Raw genomic sequence first — 24,412 nt, 5'->3', positions numbered from 1 at the left:
GACCCACTGAAGACCGGTGGCGAAGGCGTGGACGGAGACCCACTGACGACCAGACTACTGGCTGGGAAACCCTCAAGGTTCTTGGCCGGACCGCCGACGGAGTTTTGCCGGGAGCTGGTGGTCTGAGAGCCGATGAAGGGTCTCTGGCAACAAATGACCTCGGCCGGACCCCTGACCGAGGAGCAGGCAGTGGACTTGGCGTGAGACTCGGCCGGGCCTCCGACCGAGGAGCAGGCACTGGGCTTGGTGTGGGCCTCGGCCGTTTCCTCTCACCAGGACGCTTGTTTTTGAGAGAATTGCACGTAACTTCAGGAAATCCAAGATTTCTTAACTTATAAGAAAAGTTAAAAAGGACCTATAATTCCCCATCTTGTATTTTAGGCTGTACATCCATCCAATCCATCCGTTGCGACTTCCAGGTTCTGTTAGACATGGGTGTTTTTGGACTAAGGCTTCTGCAACCTGTCCGACCTGAAGGCCTGTGGGATAGGCAGTGTAACTGTACATGTAATCTGCCAGCCTTTCCAGTATTTCAGACTTCAACTTGGGGTTGTTGAGGACAGTTCCATTTTTCAAAAATTGTTCATTCGCATTCCTCAGTACTGCCTCTGTTGCAACTGAAAAACGTGGAATTTCAATTTCACTTGGCCACAATACCCTTTCGGGGCTTAGTAAGACAGTGCCTTGTGATGACACTGATGATGTGCCATCTGACTGGTAGTCAGCAGAACTAGAGGATGACTGTGAAGACAGTGTTTTTGAAGTCAAACTGGAGGTGTCACTCACATTGTCTGCATCTGCCACATTTTCAGTCTCCGGTGTTGCTAATGAGAGCACTATGGATGGAATAATGACCACCTTGATTGTCCTCTTATGTTTAACCTCGTTAGTAGAATGAATTGCGAAGAAATCACCAAAGTCCTCGTCAAAGTAGTGGAGGGTGAATTCCTCATGGATCTGGAAAGTGTCCTTCACAGTCTTATGCAATTGCTCCACTGTGTCTGGCATCCCTGATGACAGTGTGAGCTTCTCACTATGATGATCTATAATCACCTTCACAACAACAGGGTCCATCTGTGTGAAAACAATTCACAACTGGAAATCAGAGTAGGATTGCTGTACCGTTGATGCTTTTAGCTTTTTCACCTACTACTGGACAATAATGTGTCTTTTTAAACTGACCATGCGTTTCCCTCCCACACAGTATGCTGCCAAGGGGTATGTATCACTAAGTTGCTGTATGTGCAGCAGAGTCACCTTCCCAGAGTGCTCCAAAACAAGTCCCCTAAAATGTTCATAATACCAACTGTTAAGCAACTTAACAATGAAATTAAGATCACTGCCTACAATCACAATTTGTGAAATTTCCACAAAATCGGGTAGACCACCGGTAGCACCATGAGGCAAAATCATCCCAACTGCATATCTGGTTCCATGATATGACAGTGCATTTGTCAGCTCCACTGTGGTTTGTGTTGGATATACTTTTTTAAAAGACTCCTGTATTTCCTCATGCAGCAATGCCAATGGAATACTAGTTACTTTACTCACACATAATGCAGGTTTCAAAGCATCAGCATGTAAATGATATGACATCATCATTTGGTGCTTTGTGGCGAGACTGAGTAGAATGTTTCTGAAACTGTTTGTGTGTCTAACAATACGCTTGAAAAAACTATGCTTTGCCTCAAAGCGCATAGTCCAGACACAAACCAAAGGTCCAAAGCATTTTATCATGTCTGGATAATGTTCCAAGAAATGGAACTTAGGAGTTAACTTAAAGTCAGGAAAAACTTCCAGCAGTCTATGGCGATGTTCAGATATCAATGCATCAAGATAACTTATACTGTCCTCGGTATGAATCGGGGATACCACGAGTTCAGTAATATCTTTTAATATCATGAGAACTTGCCATGAGGGATCACTGAATGGCACCTTTCCACCAATTATAAATGGTAATAATCTTAGTAGTGTCCAATTCTCATGTGCGTTTCCACCGATAGATCTGCGAGAAGAAAGATTTAGTGGGATGGGTTGGGGGCGGTCAGTTTTATCGGTCCAATTATACGGAAACTCGGTAATCAAATCGTTCAGTTGTAAAAGAGTGAAATACTGCTTTTTTATTTATTTTTTCATTAAAACATAGTGCCAACTCCAAAGGTATTATTCCTTCCAAGAGGTCGTGGAGCACATCTGGTGGGTACCCTGTCACAAAATGGAAATGCTTCAATTTCTCTGTTAAGGGACAAACCTTCTTTACACCGTAACAATGTACCAGATCAGGGTTTTCCTTTACAGATTGAACATGTAAAGTATAATTCTCCTTTGTTCTTGGTGGAAAAAACCCAGAATGCACCTCTTTTTGCTGGTAGTCTGAATGGTCCCCAATACAAAATCTACATATGTAATGCCCAGTAAAACTTTCCACTAGGGCTGCACGATTATGGCCAAAATGCTAATCACGATTATTTTTATAAATATTGTAATCACGATTATTAATCACGATTATTCATTATGTTAGGTAAAACATACCTTTTTATTGCACTTTCTTATTCAAACAAACAACTCTTCAAATTGAAACAAAAGGAAAGCAATATTCTATTGCAAAATGCAATTATAAAGTGCAAACAAACAGTTTGTAAACAGACAGTTGCGAACAGTTGCAGGAAAGGCACAAATGGAACCTACTACCATACAGCAGGCCTACAGATTTTTAGCCAGGAACACCAGCCTGTCAACACTCTCAGGCTTTAACGAAGACCGAAGGCAAGTCACGATGTTCCCCCCGGTGCTGAAAACCCTCTCAGAAGGGGCACTTGTTGCGGGTATACCCAAATATTTTTTGGCCAGCTTTGACAGCCGTGGGTACACTCGCTGATGTTCCCTCCACCAGTCCAGTGGGTTCTCCTCACTGTCCAGGTCAGCACACTGCAGGTACGACTGAAGCTCAGTGGCTAGAGCTTGTTGAGGAGGATGGGTTGGTCTGGCTCTCTCAGTGATCTTGAAGAAGCTCCCCAAGGTCTTCTTCTTCTTGGATGTGCTGGGTGCATCATCCTCTGCCCTGTCTGCAGTCCCACCATCACTTGGGCCCTGCTCCTTGAAAAGTGCATGGTAAATAAGATATGAATAACAAATTTACTCTAATATATTTGTAAATATATAATAAATATTTTTGACAACCACATTCAGAATCTAGATTGCAGACAGCACATGAATTATTTTTTTTTAGCACATTTTAATTCACTTAGTTTCTTGAATTCATAATAAATGGTTTATATCCAAGTATCTACAATTATTACTTACCATGCTCAGAGATGCAGCCATCTCAGACATAAGTCTGGCTTGGATCGGTGCAACCCTGTCCTCACTTGTGTATCGCAGCTTGAAACGGGGATCCAAAGCAGAAGCCAGGTTGAGCAGGTCTTGTGTCTCGGGATCCTTGTATTTTTCCTCCAGGTAAGTTAGGATTTTTGTCTTGATGGTGTTTGTGAGCTCTGGATCATCATCGTTCACTTTGAGGATGGAGGAAGTGAAGAGGTGGAGGACTGGCTTCACAAAAGAAACACTGACATACTTCTCACTGGACAGTGCATCAGTAAACTCAGTCAAAGGGTGGAGGGATTTGTAGATGGCTTCGAGGATCTCAGTGTCCTGCCATGATGGGAGGAGATGTCTGGACTTTCTGTCAGAAGACAAAACTTGAGAGATGGCCTTATGCTGCTCCAGGACTCTTTCAATCATTGCCTGTCTTGACCCCCACCTTGTGGGGCATTCTGTCTTCAGCCCATGTTCTGGAAGCTTCAGCTCCTTCTGAGCCCGTGCTAGCTCCTTTTTACGCCTCCAGCTGTAGGAGAAACTGCTCACAAGTTTTTTGCAGATCCCTACTGCACGGTCAATGCGAGGATCTTTCATTGCATTCTCTGTAAAAGAACATGAGATTCATAATTAAAACAGAACAAAACCTTGCATACACTTGCTCTTTTATTTTCATGTGTTGTTTTAAGATTGGATTTGATTGAATTGAATTGAACTTTATTGATCCCAGAGGAGGGAAATTAGTTTGTTCCAGCATCACATGAAATAAAAGGCCAAAAACTGTACATAAATAGATAGACAAGCACAGTAAAATTTTGGTCAGTTAAGATGCACAGATGTTATGCTATTTCAATCACTTGTTTATTTATTTATTTATTTATTCACTTATTTGTATGTTAATTTATTTAAAATTTAAAAAATGCCTACACATATGATGACCAATCTCCATCATATTAGCACAGAATACATATATGTCGATTCAGTTATGTGTACTTTTTGTTTTTATTTGTCCTACTCACCAATTGCTAGATGGAGCCTATGGCCAAAGCACTGGAGCCTCATCCATTTATTTAGAGAAGCTGCCTTGATGACGTTAGATCCATTGTCTGTGGTGATGCAGACTTGTTTCTCCTCTCGCAGGCTCCAAGAGGCCAGTGCTTCCCGCAGTCCCTGGGCTATAGCTTCTCCTGTGTGATCTTGTGGGAAGAATGACGTCTGCAAGCACCGACTCTTCATTGTAAAATCATCATCAATATAGTGAATTGTCAGGGACATGTACGGCTCCATTGTTCTGCTGGACCATAGGTCAGTCGTAGTTGCGAAATACTCGACTGTTGTTATTTCCCTCTCTATTTCCTCCCGACATTTTTCATATAGTGCAGGCAATGCCACTTTGGAGAAATAATTGCGCGAGGGGATCACGTATTTCTTGTCCAGTATTTTGACCATGCTTTTGAAGCCTTTGTTACTTACAGTACTTATTGGACACATGTCTTTGGCCAAATAAAACGTTATTGCATCCGTTATTTCAGCGTGTCTTTGAGAGGTGGATGGATACGGTATCGCCCGGTGCAGAGTTGCTGTAATGGTTGTCTGGGTTGGCGCTGGACACTGACGGGGATTTGGTGGACCAGCGTTAGCTTTGGCCTTCATGCATTCATCATATTTTTGTTTGTGGTGTGTTTTCAAGTGGTTAAATAAATTGGTTGTGTTGCCTTTTGGCGCGGAAACAACTCTGTGGCACTCTTTACATATCACGTCCTTTTGGTCAATATCACTTGCCCTGAATCCAAAAAAACTCCACACAGTAGATTTTGCTGCTTCACGAGGCACCAGCGGCTCCTCGTCTCCAGTCGGTGCTAGCGCACTTGTGTCTCCTGCCCCCGACATTGCGCCTCACTCTCTCACAAATCATTTGAAAATGGCGTTGCTGCCTGCAGGGCTCGCTCGTTTGCGGTTTAGGCAGCGTAATGATGCCCAAACCTATCGGTCGCCCCCTGGTGGTTGGTTGAGAAAGTGCTTGATTTGACATGCAACAGAGCTCGCTTTTTAAATGTTAAAATCGCCGACGATCATCTTAATTTAATCGTGGCAGCCAAAATCGTGATCGTGATTAAAATTCGATTAATTGTGCAGCCCTACTTTCCACCAGGCCACTCAAGGAATGAGCACCTAGATTATCCGCTGAAACACAAAAAACTGTTCCTCTGATATTTTTGCCACTGGCAGGGAAAAAAATGCCTTCTTCCTCTAATGTAATAAGGTCCCTCAAGAGAGGCTCCAGGACAGTTTCATAGCCAAATTTCTTAACATCATTAGCTTTGCAAAGAAGTGCCAAATTAATTGATGTTAATTGGGATCTCATTTCTGATGGCACATCTGCAAGTAGCCAATACACGGCTGTCACTTTGTGTTTTTTCCGTGAGGTTCCAAGTGGATTACATATTTCAAAATCATCCACATACAGTATAAGTGAAATTCTTAGCTCCCCATCCGTGTGAAACTCATTTAACTTAAAATATTTGCCATCTCGAAAGGATGAAAGCTGTGATGCATTGCCTGAATGTCTTGTCAGTATTTTACTTACAACGTCTTTATTGTTTAACAGTTGCTGTAAGGATTGTAGGATGGGTACATATTGGAAAGAACAACTGTCCAGTGGATCAAATATATATTCAACTGGCTCGATAAAATGGAAGTTTTCTTTAAAGTATTTCTCCCTCTTATACTTAGAATGAAAAGGACCATCAGGACCAAACGCTTTAGTTAGAGGATTACAGAGTTGTAATTTTTCAACTAACTCACTGATAAGATTTTCATCAACAGTGCAGTTATTCTGTGTCAAAATGTCTCTCACTAAATTTGGAATGTACTGCGATGATGATGTGCAAATAAACTGGAGCTGTTCCACCAAGTCATCTAAACATTTACCTGTGACATGATAAATGCTTTCTAACTTCAACAAGAGAGAACTAATTACTTCCACAAATGCACTTGTATGTCCTTCGCAATCCAAATCTACAGAAGTATCCAATTCCACATCATCAGTTGATTCCACTGATGAAAAATGGCTTTCTTTCTGTTGAACACTGGTAGAAATAGGAAGTTTTACAATCACATCAGTCTTTAAGTCATCACATGAGTAAGATTGGTGCTTTCGACTTTTGTGAGTAGCATAAGTGCCATATATGTTTGTTTTGAACTCACAACCATCAAACACACACTCTATTGTTTCTAGTCTTTTCAGATGAGAGTTAATGTGTTGAAAATAATCTTTTGTATTTGGAAAGCACGAGTCACAAATTTTACATTTAAAAGCTATCACATCTCGTTGATTTTCAGTTTCCTCTGATTTGTGAGCTCTATACAAGTGTGTATGCAAGCCACCCCAAGTTTTAAAGGAACACGAACAGTTCAAATGAATACAAGGCAGAAAATGTCCACGACCAAAATGTCCATGTTTCAGTCGATAGTGTTTAAGAAGTCCCCCCTTCGATGATGCCACAAATGTGCAGAGCTTACACTGCCATTCCATACACTTTTACCTTACTGTGGGTTAAATGGGGTGCACCAGTGGCTCACAGGATGGAGATTATGCCGTAAGGCTCTCTTTTTCCCTTGGTGATCTGGGTTCAAGTGAGGCTTGCTGCCCTTTGCTGCTCGTCCTCCCTATATCTTTCTCCTTCACACGTGCATTCCTGTGGCTCCCACACTCATTCTGTAACATAGGGACAAAATTTTCAAAACAAGAGCACAATAAAAACCTCTGTTGCCACAGCAAGTTACGAAACTAAAGTCAATATTCCCACAATAAATTTGGAATAAATGTAGGGTATGCTTTGCTAATATTAAACAGAAACAACTTACCTCCCCTCTTTTCTTGATCAGTTGTTTCCCATGCTGAAAAGCAAATTTTGAAAATATATTGAATGCATGATAAAACCATCAATCTTATGGTATTTCCTTCCATAAGAACCTAACACACAAGTCACTATGAATTACATGCTTTTATATCTCGCTGAATACAAACCAGTCTTGGCTTTAATAATTAATTCTTTAGTTTTTTCCTGTGAACTTTTAAAATAAGGCTACTAGAGATACACGCACTCTGTCGCTCCAGTGAGTGAGACGAGAGACCTGCACTGGAAATTAAGACAGAGCCCAGCCTGAGACGTTCAGGTACATGGCAACTTATTTTTGCCATTTCCTTGCTCGTGCTTAATCTCAATCACTTACAACTCAATTTTTATCGTATTCTTTACACCTTAGAAATATTGTTTACCTTCCATGCATGCCGATAAAGCTTATGACATTAAAAACAGAAAGAGACGAGAGACGAGACGCCTCACAGCAGTCGGAGGGAGGTCGTGTTCACGCCACATAGTCCGCTGAGTCCGCAATACCTGCGATAATTCATACATTGTTTCACATTTCGGATAGTTTGCGTTTACAAAGCGAAGCCACCAAAACAGGCAAGGAAGCGGCGTGCCTTCTTCGACCGAGACCACCTCGTCCAGGTGGACTAGAGTCCAGTTGCTGGCAGAGGACTCGGTCGGCGTTTAGCGCCAAAAGACAGCCAGCCCGTGCAGAGCCAGCCTGAAACCACTGAAATGATAACTTTAAATTACATGTGTCCTCCAGCTATATCCTGTTAAGGTTTTAACGCAGTCTAGAGTTATCAACGGGCCTGCAAATTAAAACCCGACCCGACCCGCAGGTGCTAAAGCCCGGAGCGGTCGCGGTCTGACTCTCTAGCACTCACTCACAGCCCGCACGCGGCCAAAAACAAAACATAACAACGCGGTGCAACAGCGCCCTGTGAGCTGTTATGTACATCCGCGATTTTTGGTGCCAGTCGACACGGCACCTTTTGAGAGGCGGGGCGGGGGTGCTACTCCGAGCCCTCAGCCCCGACTCTAACCCGCGGGTCGGTTCGAGTTGGGTCGGGCTCGCCAGGCGCCTTCAGTACGCTAACGCGGTCTGAAACCTGCACAGCTAGTCTGTGATGCATCTTCGATACGGTTATAAATGGGTGCTCTGGTTAACTTGGCAGGGCGAAAAGTTTTAGGTTTTATTCCCAAACCTGCCTCAACAACATGTTGCAGTTACACACATTAAATGTTGGAGCTACGCGAAAGAAGCCTTTGACTAACTTCACAGTGCAACGAGTTGTTCAGACGCTAACAAGACAAGTTAACTAGCTAAGCTAGCTGTAATGTCGAATGGCGCGATAGTAATGTTTGTCAACTGATATTTCATGCTCATGTCTGTCTTCTGTAACTAAGGAGGCTTATGAGAAATTATACATTTGTTTAAAATTACTTACCGTCGAGTCAGGTTTAATTCAATCCGCCGTGCCCGCCAAGCCTGCTGCCATCAACCTGTTCAGATCTGTCCCAGAACCGTTAGAATGACGTCACTTAGTCAGTTCCGCTCTGTTTACTGGATTTTTTAAGTTGTTAAGTTACGTCTCAAATAAAATTGAGTTGAGTTCTATAATAATTGCACTTATTGAAACGAATTGCTTTTCGTAGTGTATTCTCAAAAATGTTGTTGAAACATACAGTGATTATTACAAATATTTAAACCATGTAATCTGTCAGTCAAATAATTGTTTATTTCAAAGAAATAAACTTGATGTACATGTGTATATTTCACACAAAGGTTCCTCTTTGAGTTCTACTAATGGATTTTGATGTAGTCAAATCAAATACTCATCATAATGATATTCAGCAGTTTTATCAAGCATACATACCTATATATTACTGTCACATTTACTGGGTCCTTTAATTATTTTTTAGAGTGTACAACAACTAATAATCTTAACTAGGCTTATGATTATGCTAATAAGTAATCCTTTATGATAATGACAATTTATCTTATATTTCAGGTGCCGCTTAGTGCTAGTATTGGGGCTAGTCATTGTCAGAGTAACATGAGGTACAGGAAGTTCTCCAGGAACCACCAGTGTACCTGCATGTCCCTCACTTTTCTGGCTTATCTGAACGAGGGCTGTCAGTTTAACACTGCTGTCCTTGATAGAGTGCTGGCAAAGGGAGGTTCACTTTATGTAGGTGTAAAACAACAGCTGATCCAGGAAAAAAGATTTCGCAGTGACCATCTCGCTGTGGAAGAACTGCCCAAACAAGTCCTGACTGACACAGATATGTGTAACGTCCACATGCCTGAAATCAGGTGTGGACTTGTGAAAGCCAGTGGAAGCTAGGCTTGGTATCTGCCCCTTGCCACATAGTTAGTGTCTGTCAGGTGAAGTTAATCTGGCTTTAGTCATAATAAGTCCAGAGTGTATTGCAGTTTTCCGTGACCACTCAGGCAGGTATGGTGTATTTGATTCACACTCAAGAAGTGTGATGGGCTTACCTCACCCCCACGGAACTGCAATTATGAAGAAATTCTCAAAAATCAGTGACTTGGCTGAACACCTGCATAAACTCTTTGCAAATCGCGGCCCTTCTGCCATTAATGAGTTTGTGCCGGTGTCATTCGAAGCCATTGGTTCAAGAGAATGCCCTCAGGCATCTCTGGCACACAGTGTATCCAGGACAGCTCTCCCACCAGCAGCAGAGCGCGTCCTCAATGCGGCTCCTTCACCACCAGCAGCAGAGCCCGTCCTCAAGGCGGTTCCTACACCACCAGCAGCAGAGCGCTTCTTCAAGGCAGCTCCTGCACCACCAGCAGCAAAACGTTTCACAAAGTTGCCAAAGCAACAGCGGCGAAGAGCAATGCGTCAAGCCAGCAAAAACCAACACGCATTACTGTCTGGTGAAGAAAAAAGGAAAAAGGTACAGCAGCTGTCTAGAATTTAGAAGAAAAAAAACTCTAAGCACAAAGAAGATATGCCGAAGACAGTCTCCATCAGAATCAGCGATTACTGTCCTTCAAATATTACTATGAAAATGTTCAAGATAAGAAGAAGGAAGAACTCGTCAAAAGATTCAGGGAGAATGCTACTTTCAGGAGACAACGGAAGACTTGCATCACAAAGAAATACAAGGAAGATGCCACGTTCCGCCCAGACAAAAGAAACACTTTAGAGATAGATACAAGGAAGATGCCACGTTCCGGAGCAGACAAAAATTTGTCATGTCTCAGAGATACAACACGGATGAAAGCTATAGCCAAAAGAAAAGGCAAGATTTCAATCTTAGATATCACAATGATCCAGAATTTAGACGTCATTCTAATCAACATTGTAACCAGCGGAGAGGAACCAAATTGGCCACAAATGCTGCCTTTAGCATATTTTACAAGATGCAGCGAGCACCTAGAATCAGGAGAAAATACAAACAAATTGTGCCCCACCGCCCCCAGCCCCTGATTGATCCGGTGATGGAAGCAGCCATAGCTGCCTTTCGTGAGTCCATTAGACATGGACCCACATACATTTGTACCATTTGTAACAGAACCATGTTTCCTAATCAGTCGTAAATAATTTGGAGTTGGCGCCCATCCCCCCAGAATTGGCTGCACTTAATTTGAGAGGCAGCTGATTGCAAAACTCTTGCCATTTGCAAAAATTGTTGCTCTGCCAAAAGGCCAACAGAGAGCAGTCCACGGAGCTGTTGTGTGCGTTCCATCAGAGGTGGAAGCGACCGTCAACAGTCTCCCAAGGCCCAGACTAGAAGCGCAGCTGCTTCAAGTGAAATTGAAAAGGCACATCAAATACAAAGGTTACCAGCACTTTTACAACGTTAATATGAAGAATGTGCTAGCTGGCCTTGCGAAATTGGAGGAGAGAGGAAGAGGAGCCCATCAAAGAAGAGGAACCCAGACAGGAAGAGGAGCCCGGACAAGAAGAGGAGCCTAGCATACCAGAAGAGGATAGGAACGTCGATTTAGAGGAAATTTTTAAAAGCCAAAACGCACCGGGACAGGTAGAGGCAGATGAGGAAGAACAGTAGGAGCTGAGACCAGGCCTCTCCCTGGACACTTGCATGCAGCCCCCCTGACATTGCACAGGGAATCCTTTCATATGGCGACGGAGTATTTAGTGTTGCACCCGCGCAAGGCAACAAACCGGTTGTTTTTTTCACCACACCCAAGTTAGAGGCCATGGCTTTTCCTGTACAATTTCCGACAGAAGAGAACACGTTATATGAAGCTAGAACCGTCTCCCTGTCCCCGAGCCTGTACTTTAATTCTAGGCTCTTTGCTGCAGATACGCATTTTGCAAGTGACCAGAGTTATCTTTTCTTTGCTCAGTTTGTTACAGAGACTCACCTCGCGACAAATAGTATGTCTATACAAATGCGCAAAGGAAAGTCGAAAACCAAAGACGGCTGTAGGATTAACAATGTCATTCTCCAGGACAAGGATGAGGTAGAACGGCTCATTATGAGCCAAGATGCAACCAGGTTTATGCAGCCTCTTAGAGTCACTCCAGCCTATTGGAATAAAATGCTTAAAGATGTGCACGCCATGGTTCGTCAAATTGGAAAACCAAGATCTTTTGCCACATTCTCCGCTGCTGAGATGAGATGGCCTGAGTTCACAGAGGCCATCAAAGCTCAGCAATGTGAACAAGGGCTGTTTTCAGATTTAGATTGGAAAACAAAATGTGACATTCTGAGCAGTAACCCCATCACAGTAATGTGCATGTTTGAAAAGAGAGTAGAGGCTCTCATGACGAACCTCATCCTCTCTCCTTCACAACCGACTGGTGAAGTAGAAGATTATTTTTATCGAGTTGAGTTCCAAGCCAGGGGAAGGCCACACATCCACATGCTTATTTGGATAAAAGATTCACCTAAATTTGAAGAGGACCCCGATAGACACGTCATGGAATTTATAGATAGATACATTAGTTGCAAAATGCCCGACCCTGACACAGATCCGGAACTCCACAAAATAGTGTCAGAGGTTGCACAGCAGGAAACATTCAAAGTCCTGTAAGAATGGAAATGTAGCCTGCAGGTTCGGCTTTCCAAAACTACCGATGGATAAAACATTCATCACCAGGCCCCCCACTATTAATTGCCACCAAAAGAGGATCAAGATGATGCAGACTTCGAAGCGCAAATAGAGGAGCAGAAAAGGGCCCTCGCAGAAATGCAAAAATTAGCTAAACAAACGTTCCAACCAGTTAGAGATCTGCTTGTGGATCCAGGCGCTTCGTTCAGCAGTTTGACAGACTTGCTTTGCCAGTGCAACTTAACTTACGAGCAATACTTTGCTGCCACGCAGCGCCTGGCAAACACCCATGCCGTGATGCTGAGGCGCCATCCAAATGATTGTTGGGTTAATGCCTACAATCCTTATTTGCTTAGAGCATGGAACGCAAACATGGACATCCAGTACGTCATAGACGACTGCAGCTGGATCATGTACATGATGTCATATGTAGCAAAACCGGAGCACGAGATGACGGAATTCCTTAAGAGCGCCATCAAAGATGTTAAGACATCTGATGTTAACAAGCGCGACAAAATGAAACAAATTATGCAGGCCTACTCTAAACACAGAGAGGTCAGCGCTCAAGAGGCTGTTGCCCGTACCTGCAGCTTACGCCTTAAGAAGTGCTCCCGATCCGTGGTGTTTATTCAGACCAACGAGGAAGGTCTGAAAATGAGTCACCCAATGAGTACACTGGAAAGAATGGAACCCTGATCAGTGGATGTATGGATGTCGGCGTTGCCTGAAAAATACGTCAACAGATCTCTCACTCGAGTTTGAACGTATGTGCCTGGCCGAGTTCGCTTTAGACTACAGGGTAGTCTACGGCTGGCAAACAGAAAGCCCAAATGCCATTCCATTGTTGAATGATCAAGGATTTATTCAAAAGAGAACCGTAGGAAAACCAGCAATCATTATATTTACTCACTTCTCTGAGGAAAAAACTCCAGAGAAGTTTTATAGAAGATTGCTGAAACTTTATCTCCCACATCGATCCGATGCCGATCTGAGAGATAAAGCGTACCCCACTTATGAAGAGTTTTATAAGTGTAGTAAGAAGTGGGGCATGAAAGTAGAGGAAATAGTGGGGCACAACATAAAACGTTATGAGGGCCAAGGAAAAAACATGGAAGCTGCGATTCAACCCATATGGAAAAGATATAGATACATTTTGCTAAGTTTTTATGTGTTTTGTCTGAAACTTGTAAGTAATATATATGACAGTCAAACCAAGAACAAGATCCTTAGTAAATTTGTGTAAAATCAAACTTATATAATTTGGGAACCTATAAGTACTATATATGACAGTAAATCCACAAACAATATCCTTAGTAGATATGTGTAATATCAAACTTATATGAGTTGGGCAATCATTAGTGAAACTGAAATCTTGCAAGTGTTGTATTAAAACTTTACAAGATATATGTAAGATGCCACATACATGAAACATACAAATAAAAAAAATAACAAATTCTAATAAAATTACAATGAAAATTACATTAGATGACCAAATGAGTTTTGGGTATTTTTTATTTTTTTTTTAACATTTTATAACACTTCCGAAACCCAGGTTTTTAGTTCACTTTCTTCTCTCTCAAATTATTATTTTTTCTAAAATGATCACATGGGGAATATTTGTTGTTATTTTTAATTTTATAATAAATGATATATAACAAAATAGGCAAAACTCATTTTTCAAGTTCTGTATGCAGCAAATATTCAACATTGTGTATTCAATATCAAGCAAAATAAAAATGAGATTAAAAAAGACCCACTCCCTCCTTTCTTGCTGTAGAAAGATTTTAATTTTTCACAAAATTAGCATATGACATTACACAAGTTGCATATTCACTTAAAATTCAGAAAAGTGGCAATTGATTTTTTTTTTTTTTTTTTTTTACATGACCCAACTGACCCAAGTTGATTAAGATGCAACTTTAAGTTGTTTTGCTCTTGTGTCCTTTTGGATGTTAATTGAAATACATACAAGTTGATGACATGCATTGCAAAGGTATCAAAGAAGAACAAATGTATTTGTCATCCTGATATGTGCCATTTCATCATAGTTACATTGGTAATAGATTTGTGTTTCTCACCTTAAAGTTAAAGAACTTACAGTTCAGTCACAGTACAACACAGCACATTCAATTACAATAACAGTAATAGCAATTAGTTACTTTCCAGCTCAGCGACCTTAAATTAATAGGTGACCATCTTCACATTTAGTTCACAATCATTCATTTACAGTAATATGTCTTCAGCAGCCGACATACAATCGAGCTGGACTGTGGACACTGAATATACATACATGGTCCAACTACCTGAGTAGTGTTTATGGCTTTGTGAAAGCCTGTGGGAAAGTGCACCGTTGACATATAGCTCAGTGGAGTTTTGATAAGAGAACCTCTGGCTAACTTCTGCACTGTGCATTTACCATAGTTCCCTATGGCGTATAAACACTGATCACCCATGTCAACAAAGTGGGAGACTCTAAAAATACTCCCATCCTTCAAAAGTACAATAGAGTTGTTTCTTTGTTTTGTTTTGCTGTAGGTATGTCCATGTACAACTTCTCCATTTACAGCAATTCTCTTGTAGTAATTCACCACATAGTTTGTGGGAACCTGTTTCACTGTGTGGAGAGCAGCTTGATCACCAACAGATATTAATCTTACATTTGGTGGACCAAGGGCAGTCACCTCAGCAAACTTTGCAAACTTCTTGACATGATGCTTTTCGGTTCTCATTTCATTACAGAAATCTTTAACTTCTGCTGGTGCATTTGTTAGGAACTGTTTTGCTAAACGGGGAAAAGCCCGGGACAACATTACTCGTTTGCATATTTGTTGTGGTACAGCTTGACTACTTTTTACTTGTTTCAGGAGGTATCCATTGAAAGCTTCAAACATAAAGGCTGAGTGGGCCCACAATGGACCCCAATGCACAACACTCTGGCTTAAATGCAGAAGTGAATGAACATTGAATGTCATGTGCCCTTCCCCATACAGCGCTTGCACACCTCCAACAAAGTATACTAATGCATCATGGGCGTGATTTATCTGCTCTGTACTTAATTCACATCCCAACAGAATGCTTACGCCCTCTATCAGTAACGCCCAATGAGAGTGATACTTCTGTGGAAGTATGCCTTTCAGAACTGGCAAGCTATAATACAGAAGCCAGTGTTGCCACTCATGGGCTTTCCAGAACTTGCGTTCAGTGAGAGATCTTGGAACTCGAGCAACAATACCTGGTGGCTTTATAGACAAGAGGTGTCTGTCCATGATTGCTGTTTGTGTGCCAATGTACCATGGCTCAGAATAGCTCTTAGAATCGATCCATAAAGTCGCCATTTGTCTACACACGCCAAGCAACACACAGTGCATATAGTCAGGGACCATCCCATTGATTAGATCAAACTTTGCTAAATCTACAATGGCAGATGGGCCCTTTATGCCCAATATAGTCTTCCCTTCTTTTTCAGCAATTTGTCCTATTTCTACTGTGGTTTTGTGATTTCTGTCACTTGGTTTTTCATCTGAACATGTGTAAACCCTTGAGTTTCCTTGTCCTTTCCTCGTTTGCACCCCAGGGTGAAGGCAGACTCCACAGCCATATTCACCATTAAATTGCTTAAAATTCTGTAGTAAAGGCCTTGCTACTGCATCACACACACAGCACAATGGATGCACCTTCACGTGTCTCCATGACTGATCAATAGGATGATGCCACTTAAAACCAGTTTGTGAAAGATTGGCACATTCCTCCACAAATGGTTTGAAGAAACAGGTCATGTCTGGCTTTTTGGAACCGAACCACAAAGCACATAAAAGTACATGCTTATCTCTACTCTCAGGGGGTATCTCATTAACACAGCACAGTATTGGCCAAATACTAAATTTAGAGGACTGAAAGACTGGTACACCATCACAATTAAATGTAAGGGACAGGAAATCCTCTTCACTGTTTGACTGCAAGGCCTGATATAAGGTGCCATCACATATATCATTTACTACTTGTCTACTACTGTCATCAGCAGGAAAACAGAGATCATGCATACCCTGATTCTCAAGAATATCTTTCAGTTGGTCCTTTAATGGAATACTGATAAAGAAATGTCCTTCCTGTAAACTGGCTTTTACTGTTATGGATGAGGAACATGACACGCATGTAAGTGTTTCTTCTTGTGACTGTGAAGTGCCAAGGTACTTAGTACATACGCTGCAGTAATGATGTTGTTCAAATTGATCTACAATACCAGCTAATGGTTTCTCCAAAAAATACTTGCTTGCTGGAACTGCACTTGTCCCAGCAGAATGTAACTTTAAAAGTTTCAGCAGGTCTTCCATCAATACAGCTGTAGTGTTGTGTCTCAATGCAAAGGAGAGAATCGAGATGCAACTTTGCTCTTCCGTTAGTCCATGGGTGTGGACATCATCTATTGCTTGGGGTACATTGTCCTAAAATTACAGAAAAAGAAGCGTTGTATTAAAACTTATCAGGTTCTGTGTTTTTATTTTTCCACTACATAACCTTGTTTTGGTGTACAGCACAGCACAATTAAATGGAATTCACAACACACAAAGAATCAAAACAGAGGAAGGACAGAAAGTGTCTGTACACTTACATGAACTGCGGAAATGAATGTGTGAATGTTGTCATTGCACTGGTTGTCTTGTGATAATTAAATGTCATACCAAATTATGTAATAAACTTTATAAATGTGTGCACCGTAGTTTTGTCTCACCTGTGGCAAGGTGAAAGGTTCTGCTCTCTGCTCTTCTCTTTGGCTGGCATCTTCATCACTTTCCTGAGAAGAACACAAGACCACTATTCACCAAAAACACAAGATAAAGAGGGAGAGAGATGGGGTGGGGGCAGAGACAGAGATAGTAGCTGTAGTTTAGGAGTGTGTGTATGTGTGTGAGAGAGAGAGAGAGAGAAGATTGTAAAATACTGTAGTTTTGTCTCACCTGTGTTAATGTGAACGGTTCTGCTCTATGCTCTTCTCTTTGGCTGGCATCATCATCAACTTCCTAAAAGGAACACAAGTTCATTATTCATAGAAAATATAAGATAAAGAGGGAGAGAGATGGGGTATGGGAGGAGACAGAGATAGTAGTTTAAGAGTAGTAGTTTAAGAGAGTGTGTGTGTGTGTATGAGAGAGAGAGAGGGACAGGAGAGAAGATTGTATAATACTGTAGTTTTGTCTCACCTGTGTTAATGTGAACGGTTCTGCTCTCTGCTCTTTGCTTTGGCTGGCATCTTCATCAATTTCCTAAAAGTAATACAAGTCCATTATTCATCAAAAATATAAGATAAAGAGGGAGAGAGATGGGGTATGGGAGGAGACAGAGATAGTAGTTTAAGAGTAGTAGTTTAAGAGAGTGTGTGTGTGCGAGAGAGGGACAGAGAGAGAAGATTGTATAATACTGTAGTTTTGTCTCACCTGTGTTAATGTGAACGGTTCTGCTCTCTGCTCTTTGCTTTGGCTGGCATCTTCATCAATTTCCTAAAAGTAACACAAGTCCATTATTCATTGTTGTTGAAATGTTCATGCCAGTAAAGCCTTTTGAATTGAACTGAATTCACTTCACGAGGTGAATAGAGCTGACTAACAGGAGTTGCTGTAAATGCTGTAACGTTACCTATCGTTTCAACATGATGTTACATCAGCCTTAAGGTCTTTAAACACCAGGTACGTTATGAATAAACAACATGAAAAACACCTGTGCCAGCTGTGCACATTTTGGTGAAGCTAACGTTATCCTTTCAGATTCACAACTGTTGCAGTATGTCCACACATGTCAGGGCTTGAATGATATTGTGTATGGCAGGCTATAAGTAAAATAGTATCTTATAACGTTACATAACTATTGAAATGTATACCTTAAGCTCCTAAACAGAGAGGACAAGAACCGGGCTGCACTTACATGTCGTTGAGCAGTGTGTTTTTCAATGTCACTCAAAGTTTTGTTGATTTTCCTGAGGAAACAGTCGACAGTAACGTTAACTGTTACTATATTAATTACACCAGCATTAAGAAATAAACGTAGCACAAACCTTTTTTTCCATCTTGTCAAAGTACGTCTTGGAACATTTTCTCTCAACCAATCTGTTTCTTCAGTGTTGGGAGTAACGTTGTGTTTTCTTTTCGACATAGCTATTACCGTTACTGTCTTGTAACGCAGCTAACGTTAGTCAACTAGACTGGGGAAGCAACGCTATCTCACGTCAATGTCCTCGGCATCCACGCTGTAACTTAAACATGCTGTAACCAATTTTACCGCTAGCAAGCGACCGGTATCTTTACATTCAGTGGAGGGATTGTGCGATGCCCGGGAAGGGTCACTGTGCGAGATCTCGCGAGATCTCACAAAAGCAAGCAAACTATCGGTAATTTTACATTCAGTGGAGGGATTGTACGGTGCCCGGGAAGGGACACTGTGCGATATCTCGCGAGACCTCACAAACCAACGGTACTTCTTTGAATGAAGACGAACGGCGGTACTTGACGGTGTGGCCAGATTTTGCTTCTACACAACTGGGTGAATTTAGAGGTATGTGAATTAACGTATGTGTTTAAATGTTTTAGCTTAAATTTGACTTATTCATGTAACAGTTGATCTTCTGTCTGGCTAAAGTTAATTCATTTTCAGCGTTCATTTAGCTAGCTAACTTAACAGTCACTTAGCTAACGTTAACCTTAACCGTTAACATTACCCAAAGTGGCGCATTTTAGAAGGTAACATAATGTTAATATAAATTAGCTCTAATAGGATTTATGTTTGCAGGAATAGATAAAGTTACTTTAACTCATGTAGCCTAGTAATTAACGTTAGGCTAACATTACAGGGATTATTGGAGAGCGAAAATGATAATTTCTTAGATCAGTGCAGATCTAATGAGAAACAAATTAGAGCAACTGGTAGGGGGTCTCTCATCTAGATACAGGTGAGTCACATAGTCTGCATGCAAGTTACATTTTCTCACTAGAGCATCGTGAGATGTATATACAGCATAGCCGCCTGTGTTTGCTTATAAACAAGGGTAATGTTAAGGTGGCTGGTGATCCGGACTGAACAGCTGTTAACTAGATTGATTTTTCCAATGGAATTATCAGTTTACAAGACAGAATCATGGGGAATGAATAGATTACAAAGGGTAGGCTTATCGTTTTAAGCACAAAATATATAATATTCTATTTGCTGCAATATAACAGAATATTTGTTTTTGATCCTAAACTTAAAATGTAACTTATCCCTTTACATCAGTAAATAAAATAATTATTTATATTATATATGTGCTATATCTGTTTGCACAGCCTTTGGCCAAAGTAACCATAATCAAGAACATCTTGTAACCAGTGATGTGTTTCCTGCATCTCTCTATTGTCTGTTATAGCAAACACCAGACCCACTTGACCCTCTCTGGTTGGTTGTAGGCTGTAGAGGCTCCTTTCAGATAGGGCTAGGCTATATGAAAGAAGTAAAAATCACAATAATCATCAGGACTTTTCAATATCGATATACTGTACATCACAATATGTGCTCACCTATGTGGAATTAAGATTTATGTCATATTTAACTGCGTGGTAATGTAAAGTGTGGTTTAAAACCAAAAATGCAATTTTCAATTATATTCCTTCAAACATTTCAGATCAAATTAAGGAAGAAATTATGGTTAATATGTGCTTGGTGTTATCAATTTAGATAACAGAATTGTATATAACAATATATATGACATTTGTCTTAAATTTAATTCTGAGTGGCATCAAAAAAACGTAAATCTAACTAGCCTAACCCTGCAGATACCTGAAGTGTTTTTTGTCCAAAAAAGGATGTTTAGGTTATTCATATTTTCTGTCTAAGGACACATGGAGAGGAAGTTTGCCGTGGTGCAGTGGAGTGAAGGGGAGGATTTTGGGAAGCTCAGCGAGATAAAAACTGATGCCATAAGGGGGTATGATGATTCCAAGATGGACCACGATGGAAATCCCATTTCCAACTATTCAGCTGTCATTGAATGGCGCCATGGGAAGAAACAACGAGGAGGGTGGCCTCACTACAGAGGCACCATCATCTTTGTTAGTGGTAAGATAGAGTTACTATGGCTTTAATTGCAGATTGTCCTCTTGAATTTACAGCATTTCAAAAGAATTTGTTAGTTGTTCAAACATGAATAGGGCGAGATTCAGCCTGTTTTAGCTCATGTGTTACCTTTCATTGCCAGTTGACAGAAGACATTCTCGCATTTGTTGTGTTGTATAAATGATAAAATAATTGGGAATGTTATTGGTGGAATGTGTCCACAGCAATAAAACTGTTAAAGTACAAACTTCAAACATTCATAGAAGTCAACCCATGTTTTAAAATGTAATTTGGTTAAACAGAGCTCATACTTTTGTTGTAACAGTTTTGTCACCATTTCATCGTGTATACTGAACTACAAATGCAAGAAAGTTGTTAGTTGGCAGTGAAACCTTGTTTCTGAAACATGCAATCATCTACAAGTTAACTTGACTAAAAGTTAATGCATAAGCACAACTAATACATGCTTGATTCCTTAGTTATACCCATTGTACTCTAGACAAACACAAGTACTGTGTTGTGTTTGCTGAAAGTGTCCTAACATATAAGTATGTCAACTGACAACCATGTCACTTGACTTAGCCTCTGTCAATTTGACATTGAAGGTGACATAATAATACTTTGACAGTTGACACCAGATGGAGCAAACCTTTTTGAATGGTTACGTATGTTTATGTCAGATGTCATGTTTGCCTAATGCATAACCCCTTCAAATGAAATGCACATAGGAGCACACATCACCAGCTTGAAGTATATTTTCAGTCTTAGTGTTACGAAAAAGTGATCTGCCATTTGAGTATAACTCTGGTGTATGTCTTTTTCTTTCGTTCTTTAGCTACTCGTTTTGAGACAACTTGTAAACTTAACTCACTGCTGAAGGAAGACGAACCTGCAGAGCTGACAAAGAGGGTGTCAGTGGCCTCCCAAAAATATGGGGATGATTCAGATGGCTCAACCGATACTGAGACTCAGTCATTGCAAGTTAAGGTGATGTGAATTTACTTTTAGCTCCTGTGTATTGACCATATTTCCCAGTAGTAATGTAAAAAGAATGTGTAAGGGGTTGGCACTACCTTGTAATAGGCATTACATCTAGCTAGAAAAGAAAATCTGTAAAGATTACTGATTCTTGATGTTGATTCTGTTGTACAGTATGGCTGCTCAACTCCAGCAACAACCAGGTTTTGTCTTTTGGTTTTCTATCTGATGATTCTTTTTTTTTTCTCTTGACACCCAGAGGTCAAAGGTTCCCACAAGGACAGACCCCGCAGACGAGTTTCTTAAGCAATACGGTCAATCACAGCCTTCTCCAGATAATCATAACAATCCGAGGAAGACTGTAGTTGAATTAAAGCAGGAGATCAAGGACCTAAAAGCAGAGAATGCTAAATTGAAGGAGATGGTTCTTCTAGCTATCATTATATCAATAATTGACCCATTAGACAACTACTACACTTAACTAATTTTTTGTTTTTGATATACTATGTCTAGATGTGCCAGGACTCCTACAGAGCATGAGGAATATAATTGATTCGGTTGCATCTCCTGAGAGATCCAGGTTGGAGCTTAACACAACACCGCTGGCCCTCCCAGGTTCTCCGCAGTCCGGGTCCAGTTCTCCATCTGCCACTTCACTGCTGTCCATGCCCAGATCTACGCTGTCCAGTTCCAAGTCTGCATCTGTCACTCCATCACTGACTGTCTCCCAGTCTTCTAAGGTAATTGTTTTATAAAGTATAAATAAATATAGCACATAAAATAGACCTTTTAATGATTATGGCAGATCTAATGTGCTTTTATGTCTAAAATCTGTTGGGCTGAACAAATCATACATTTTCTAACTTTAAATGCTTACGTTGTGTCCTTGTCTAAACAGGTTGAGATCCATCCTGGGACCGGAGTCATGGTTGAGAGACTGGCATGGGCCTATGCCCTCAATGCAAATTCGGCCTCAGTATTTGTAAGACATCTGCTCACCGCAGTCTTCCCGGTAGAAGTACTGCTGGTGAGCAATCTTCGGGGGAACAAACGAGGCAGAGGAGATGCTCGTCTACCACTGGACAAAAATAAATTGGATGCCATTTACAGTACGTTTTCAGCTTTTAATGGTCATTTATTTGTCATTTTGTCACACCTCAGATTCAATAGGTGTTTCCCCAATAGTCTGCTTTTGTGTGTTTCCTGATTTTAGCCCACTGTACTAAGGTTTTACATTCTTGTTTTTTGTTTGTTTGTTTTTGTTGATATGTAGGTGCAACTCTTGAGAGGTGGCCAGGGACCCAGCTCTCCAGCATTGGAAGCACGATCAACGCCAAGATTACCGAGCTCCGGTCAAAAAGTAAAAATGTTGCTGTGTCCACAGCTCTCCATTAAACTGTTTTGTTTGCTGTAAGAGTTACACAAGTGTATCACATAGGCCTTGGCCTAGCAAATACTGGTAATGACTACTGTCTGCTGGAAGCATGTATGGCACCATACTACGCACTACTTAGTGCTTGTTTATTGTGAGATATGCAGTGTGCAGGAAAAAAAATCGCCGTACTTGTAATCCATACTGTAGATGTGCTGGTACATTACATGAATGAAGCATGAAGCAAACAGTAGGCAGTACTAGCATTTGCTCAGAGATTTTTGCCAATGTTCAAACTTACCTCTATTCAAGTTAGGGTTGAGTGTGAAAAACGCCCGTGGTTGTTGCAGATGTTCTCTGTCTCTGGGGCGCAGCTCTGAATGACAGCCAGCACCGTCATTTGACGTCACTGGCGGCGGAACAACAGATTTTGCAGCTGCGCACCAGAGACACAGAGAACATCCTCAACAATTACAGATGTTTTTCACATTATATTGCTAACTCGGATAGATAGAAGTAAAATTGAAAATCTGCAAAATTTCCCTTTAAGCCCTGTTTCTCCTTTCTTTGAATGTGAAGAGGCAAATCAGTTAGATGTGTACACCTGTTTGTAATAACAACAATTAGTTAATGGTGACACTGTTCCCATATTAGAGAGGGAGTAGAATAAGCATGTGCTCTTCATGTCTTTATGCAGGCATGACACGTGTTTGAAAATATCTAAACAAATTGTGATTCATATTCCCATCTTGCTACTAGTTCATTCAAAGGATATCTTTGAAAACACGATCTTTTCTAAGATTAGAGTTTACTGCTGTCGGCACTGTAATCCCAGCAATGTTCCACTGTTAATAAAGACCACTGACTTGAAAGTTTGCAGCCATGTTTTCAATGTAACATATCTATACAGACTGCATTTATATCGCTATATGGTGAAATTAGTTGATCTGTGTGATGACCAGGCAAACCATGTCTTGCCACTTTTAAACTTGTTTGATCTAAGACAGTATCAGTATGGGAACAAATGACATTATGTCATTTTAATATGTGATTCATATGTTTTTGATTATATAAACTTGTATGAAATGTCATAAATTAATACATAAAAAGCATATATTTGTTATACTGTAATGGTAATTTGCATTGCCAGACATATAAGAATCTTGTAAAAAAAAACATAAACAAGCATAGTTTACACAACATTAACATACAAAAAACCTATATATGACTGTATATATTCATATATAAAAAGTATATGTTTTTATACTGATACGGTAATTTTAATGGACTGACATACAACAGTCTTATGAAAAACATATAAAGAAAGCATAGTTTACCTTTAAATTAAATGCACTTTACACACAAAAATCATATATATAATATAATAGTTTTATATAAAAAAGCACATGTCTTTATAACTGAGACATGTAATTAAAAAGTACAAACATTATATTGCACATATATGGAAAGCATAATTTGCCATGCGCATTCCTTATAAACAATATATGTAATGTTTACTTGATTCATATATAATTCTTATAATTATGTTGTATGAGAAAAATGCAAAAGTGGCCACTTTCATGAGTAAATCATAGTATGAGACATATAAGTCTTATAAGACATACAATACATATAAAACATAAACATTTACTATTAGAGGCTATGGGAATTCTCATAAGTTTTTACTATTTCTTTTCCATATGGGAACAGCTTCAGGTGTGCTGTTCTCTCATAAATGCCTGG

The 24,412-nt window shown here is 40.5% G+C and overlaps 4 protein-coding genes across 6 annotated transcripts; 1 reads left to right on the top strand and 3 right to left on the bottom strand.

Moving 5' to 3' along the window:
• Positions 1-260: 260 nt before the first annotated feature.
• LOC119023279 lies at positions 261-8,760 on the bottom strand. 3 transcript variants are annotated; one of them, XM_037105089.1, is made up of 4 exons: positions 8,642-8,760; positions 7,183-7,215; positions 5,458-7,033; positions 261-2,421 (listed from the first exon to the last, which is right to left on the bottom strand). In XM_037105089.1, the coding sequence occupies exons 3-4, from the start codon at positions 6,848-6,850 to the stop codon at positions 2,063-2,065; spliced, it is 1,752 nt and encodes a 583-aa protein (XP_036960984.1). In that variant the 5' UTR covers positions 6,851-7,033; positions 7,183-7,215; positions 8,642-8,760; the 3' UTR covers positions 261-2,062. The 3 variants fall into 3 exon arrangements, 2 of the variants coding, with proteins under 2 accessions (XP_036960984.1, XP_036960986.1); XM_037105091.1 differs by lacking the exon at positions 8,642-8,760 and adding an exon at positions 7,598-8,470; XR_005076221.1 differs by having other exon boundaries at positions 2,098-2,205; positions 6,861-7,033.
• LOC119023278 (E3 SUMO-protein ligase ZBED1-like) lies at positions 2,429-5,450 on the bottom strand. Its single transcript, XM_037105088.1, has 3 exons — positions 4,335-5,450; positions 3,304-3,920; positions 2,429-3,096 (listed from the first exon to the last, which is right to left on the bottom strand). Exons 1-3 carry the CDS (start codon positions 5,203-5,205, stop codon positions 2,704-2,706), a joined length of 1,881 nt encoding a protein of 626 aa, XP_036960983.1. The 5' UTR covers positions 5,206-5,450; the 3' UTR covers positions 2,429-2,703.
• Positions 8,761-9,847: 1,087 nt separating the features above from the next.
• On the bottom strand, positions 9,848-18,637 carry LOC119023611. Its single transcript, XM_037105698.1, has 8 exons — positions 18,293-18,637; positions 18,163-18,214; positions 17,679-17,741; positions 17,445-17,507; positions 17,202-17,264; positions 16,976-17,038; positions 16,517-16,688; positions 9,848-9,999 (listed from the first exon to the last, which is right to left on the bottom strand). Exons 1-8 carry the CDS (start codon positions 18,388-18,390, stop codon positions 9,848-9,850), a joined length of 726 nt encoding a protein of 241 aa, XP_036961593.1. The 5' UTR covers positions 18,391-18,637.
• On the top strand, positions 18,637-23,541 carry LOC119023486. The gene is made up of 7 exons (XM_037105459.1): positions 18,637-18,789; positions 20,101-20,322; positions 21,155-21,306; positions 21,557-21,611; positions 21,811-22,037; positions 22,196-22,406; positions 22,571-23,541. Exons 2-7 carry the CDS (start codon positions 20,106-20,108, stop codon positions 22,690-22,692), a joined length of 984 nt encoding a protein of 327 aa, XP_036961354.1. The 5' UTR covers positions 18,637-18,789; positions 20,101-20,105; the 3' UTR covers positions 22,693-23,541.
• Positions 23,542-24,412: the final 871 nt, after the last annotated feature.

This window comes from Acanthopagrus latus, chromosome 7 (assembly GCF_904848185.1).
Source record: "Acanthopagrus latus isolate v.2019 chromosome 7, fAcaLat1.1, whole genome shotgun sequence".
In the NCBI taxonomy this organism is placed as follows: domain Eukaryota; kingdom Metazoa; phylum Chordata; class Actinopteri; order Spariformes; family Sparidae; genus Acanthopagrus; species Acanthopagrus latus.
Note: the sequence above shows the minus strand (reverse complement) of the source record. Positions and strands in the feature narration are given on the sequence as shown.

Coding starts and splice junctions, on each gene's coding strand:
- LOC119023278 (XM_037105088.1), bottom strand. CDS start 5,205: ATGTCGGGGGCAGGAGACACAAGTGCGCTAGCACCGACTGGAGACGAG. Junction 3,921..4,334: donor TAGGCTCCATCTAGCAATTG/GTGAGTAGGACA, acceptor GTTCTTTTACAG/AGAATGCAATGAAAGATCCT. Junction 3,097..3,303: donor TGGCTGCATCTCTGAGCATG/GTAAGTAATAAT, acceptor GCACTTTTCAAG/GAGCAGGGCCCAAGTGATGG.
- LOC119023279 (XM_037105089.1), bottom strand. CDS start 6,850: ATGGAATGGCAGTGTAAGCTCTGCACATTTGTGGCATCATCGAAGGGG. Junction 2,422..5,457: donor CTTGAGTGGCCTGGTGGAAA/GTAGGGCTGCAC, acceptor CCCTAGTGGAAA/GTTTTACTGGGCATTACATA.
- LOC119023611 (XM_037105698.1), bottom strand. CDS start 18,390: ATGTCGAAAAGAAAACACAACGTTACTCCCAACACTGAAGAAACAGAT. Junction 18,215..18,292: donor TTGACAAGATGGAAAAAAAG/GTTTGTGCTACG, acceptor CTGTTTCCTCAG/GAAAATCAACAAAACTTTGA. Junction 16,689..16,975: donor AACCTTTCACCTTGCCACAG/GTGAGACAAAAC, acceptor CTGTAATTTTAG/GACAATGTACCCCAAGCAAT.
- LOC119023486 (XM_037105459.1), top strand. CDS start 20,106: ATGGAGAGGAAGTTTGCCGTGGTGCAGTGGAGTGAAGGGGAGGATTTT. Junction 20,323..21,154: donor CACCATCATCTTTGTTAGTG/GTAAGATAGAGT, acceptor TTCGTTCTTTAG/CTACTCGTTTTGAGACAACT. Junction 21,612..21,810: donor CGAGTTTCTTAAGCAATACG/GTCAATCACAGC, acceptor TACTATGTCTAG/ATGTGCCAGGACTCCTACAG.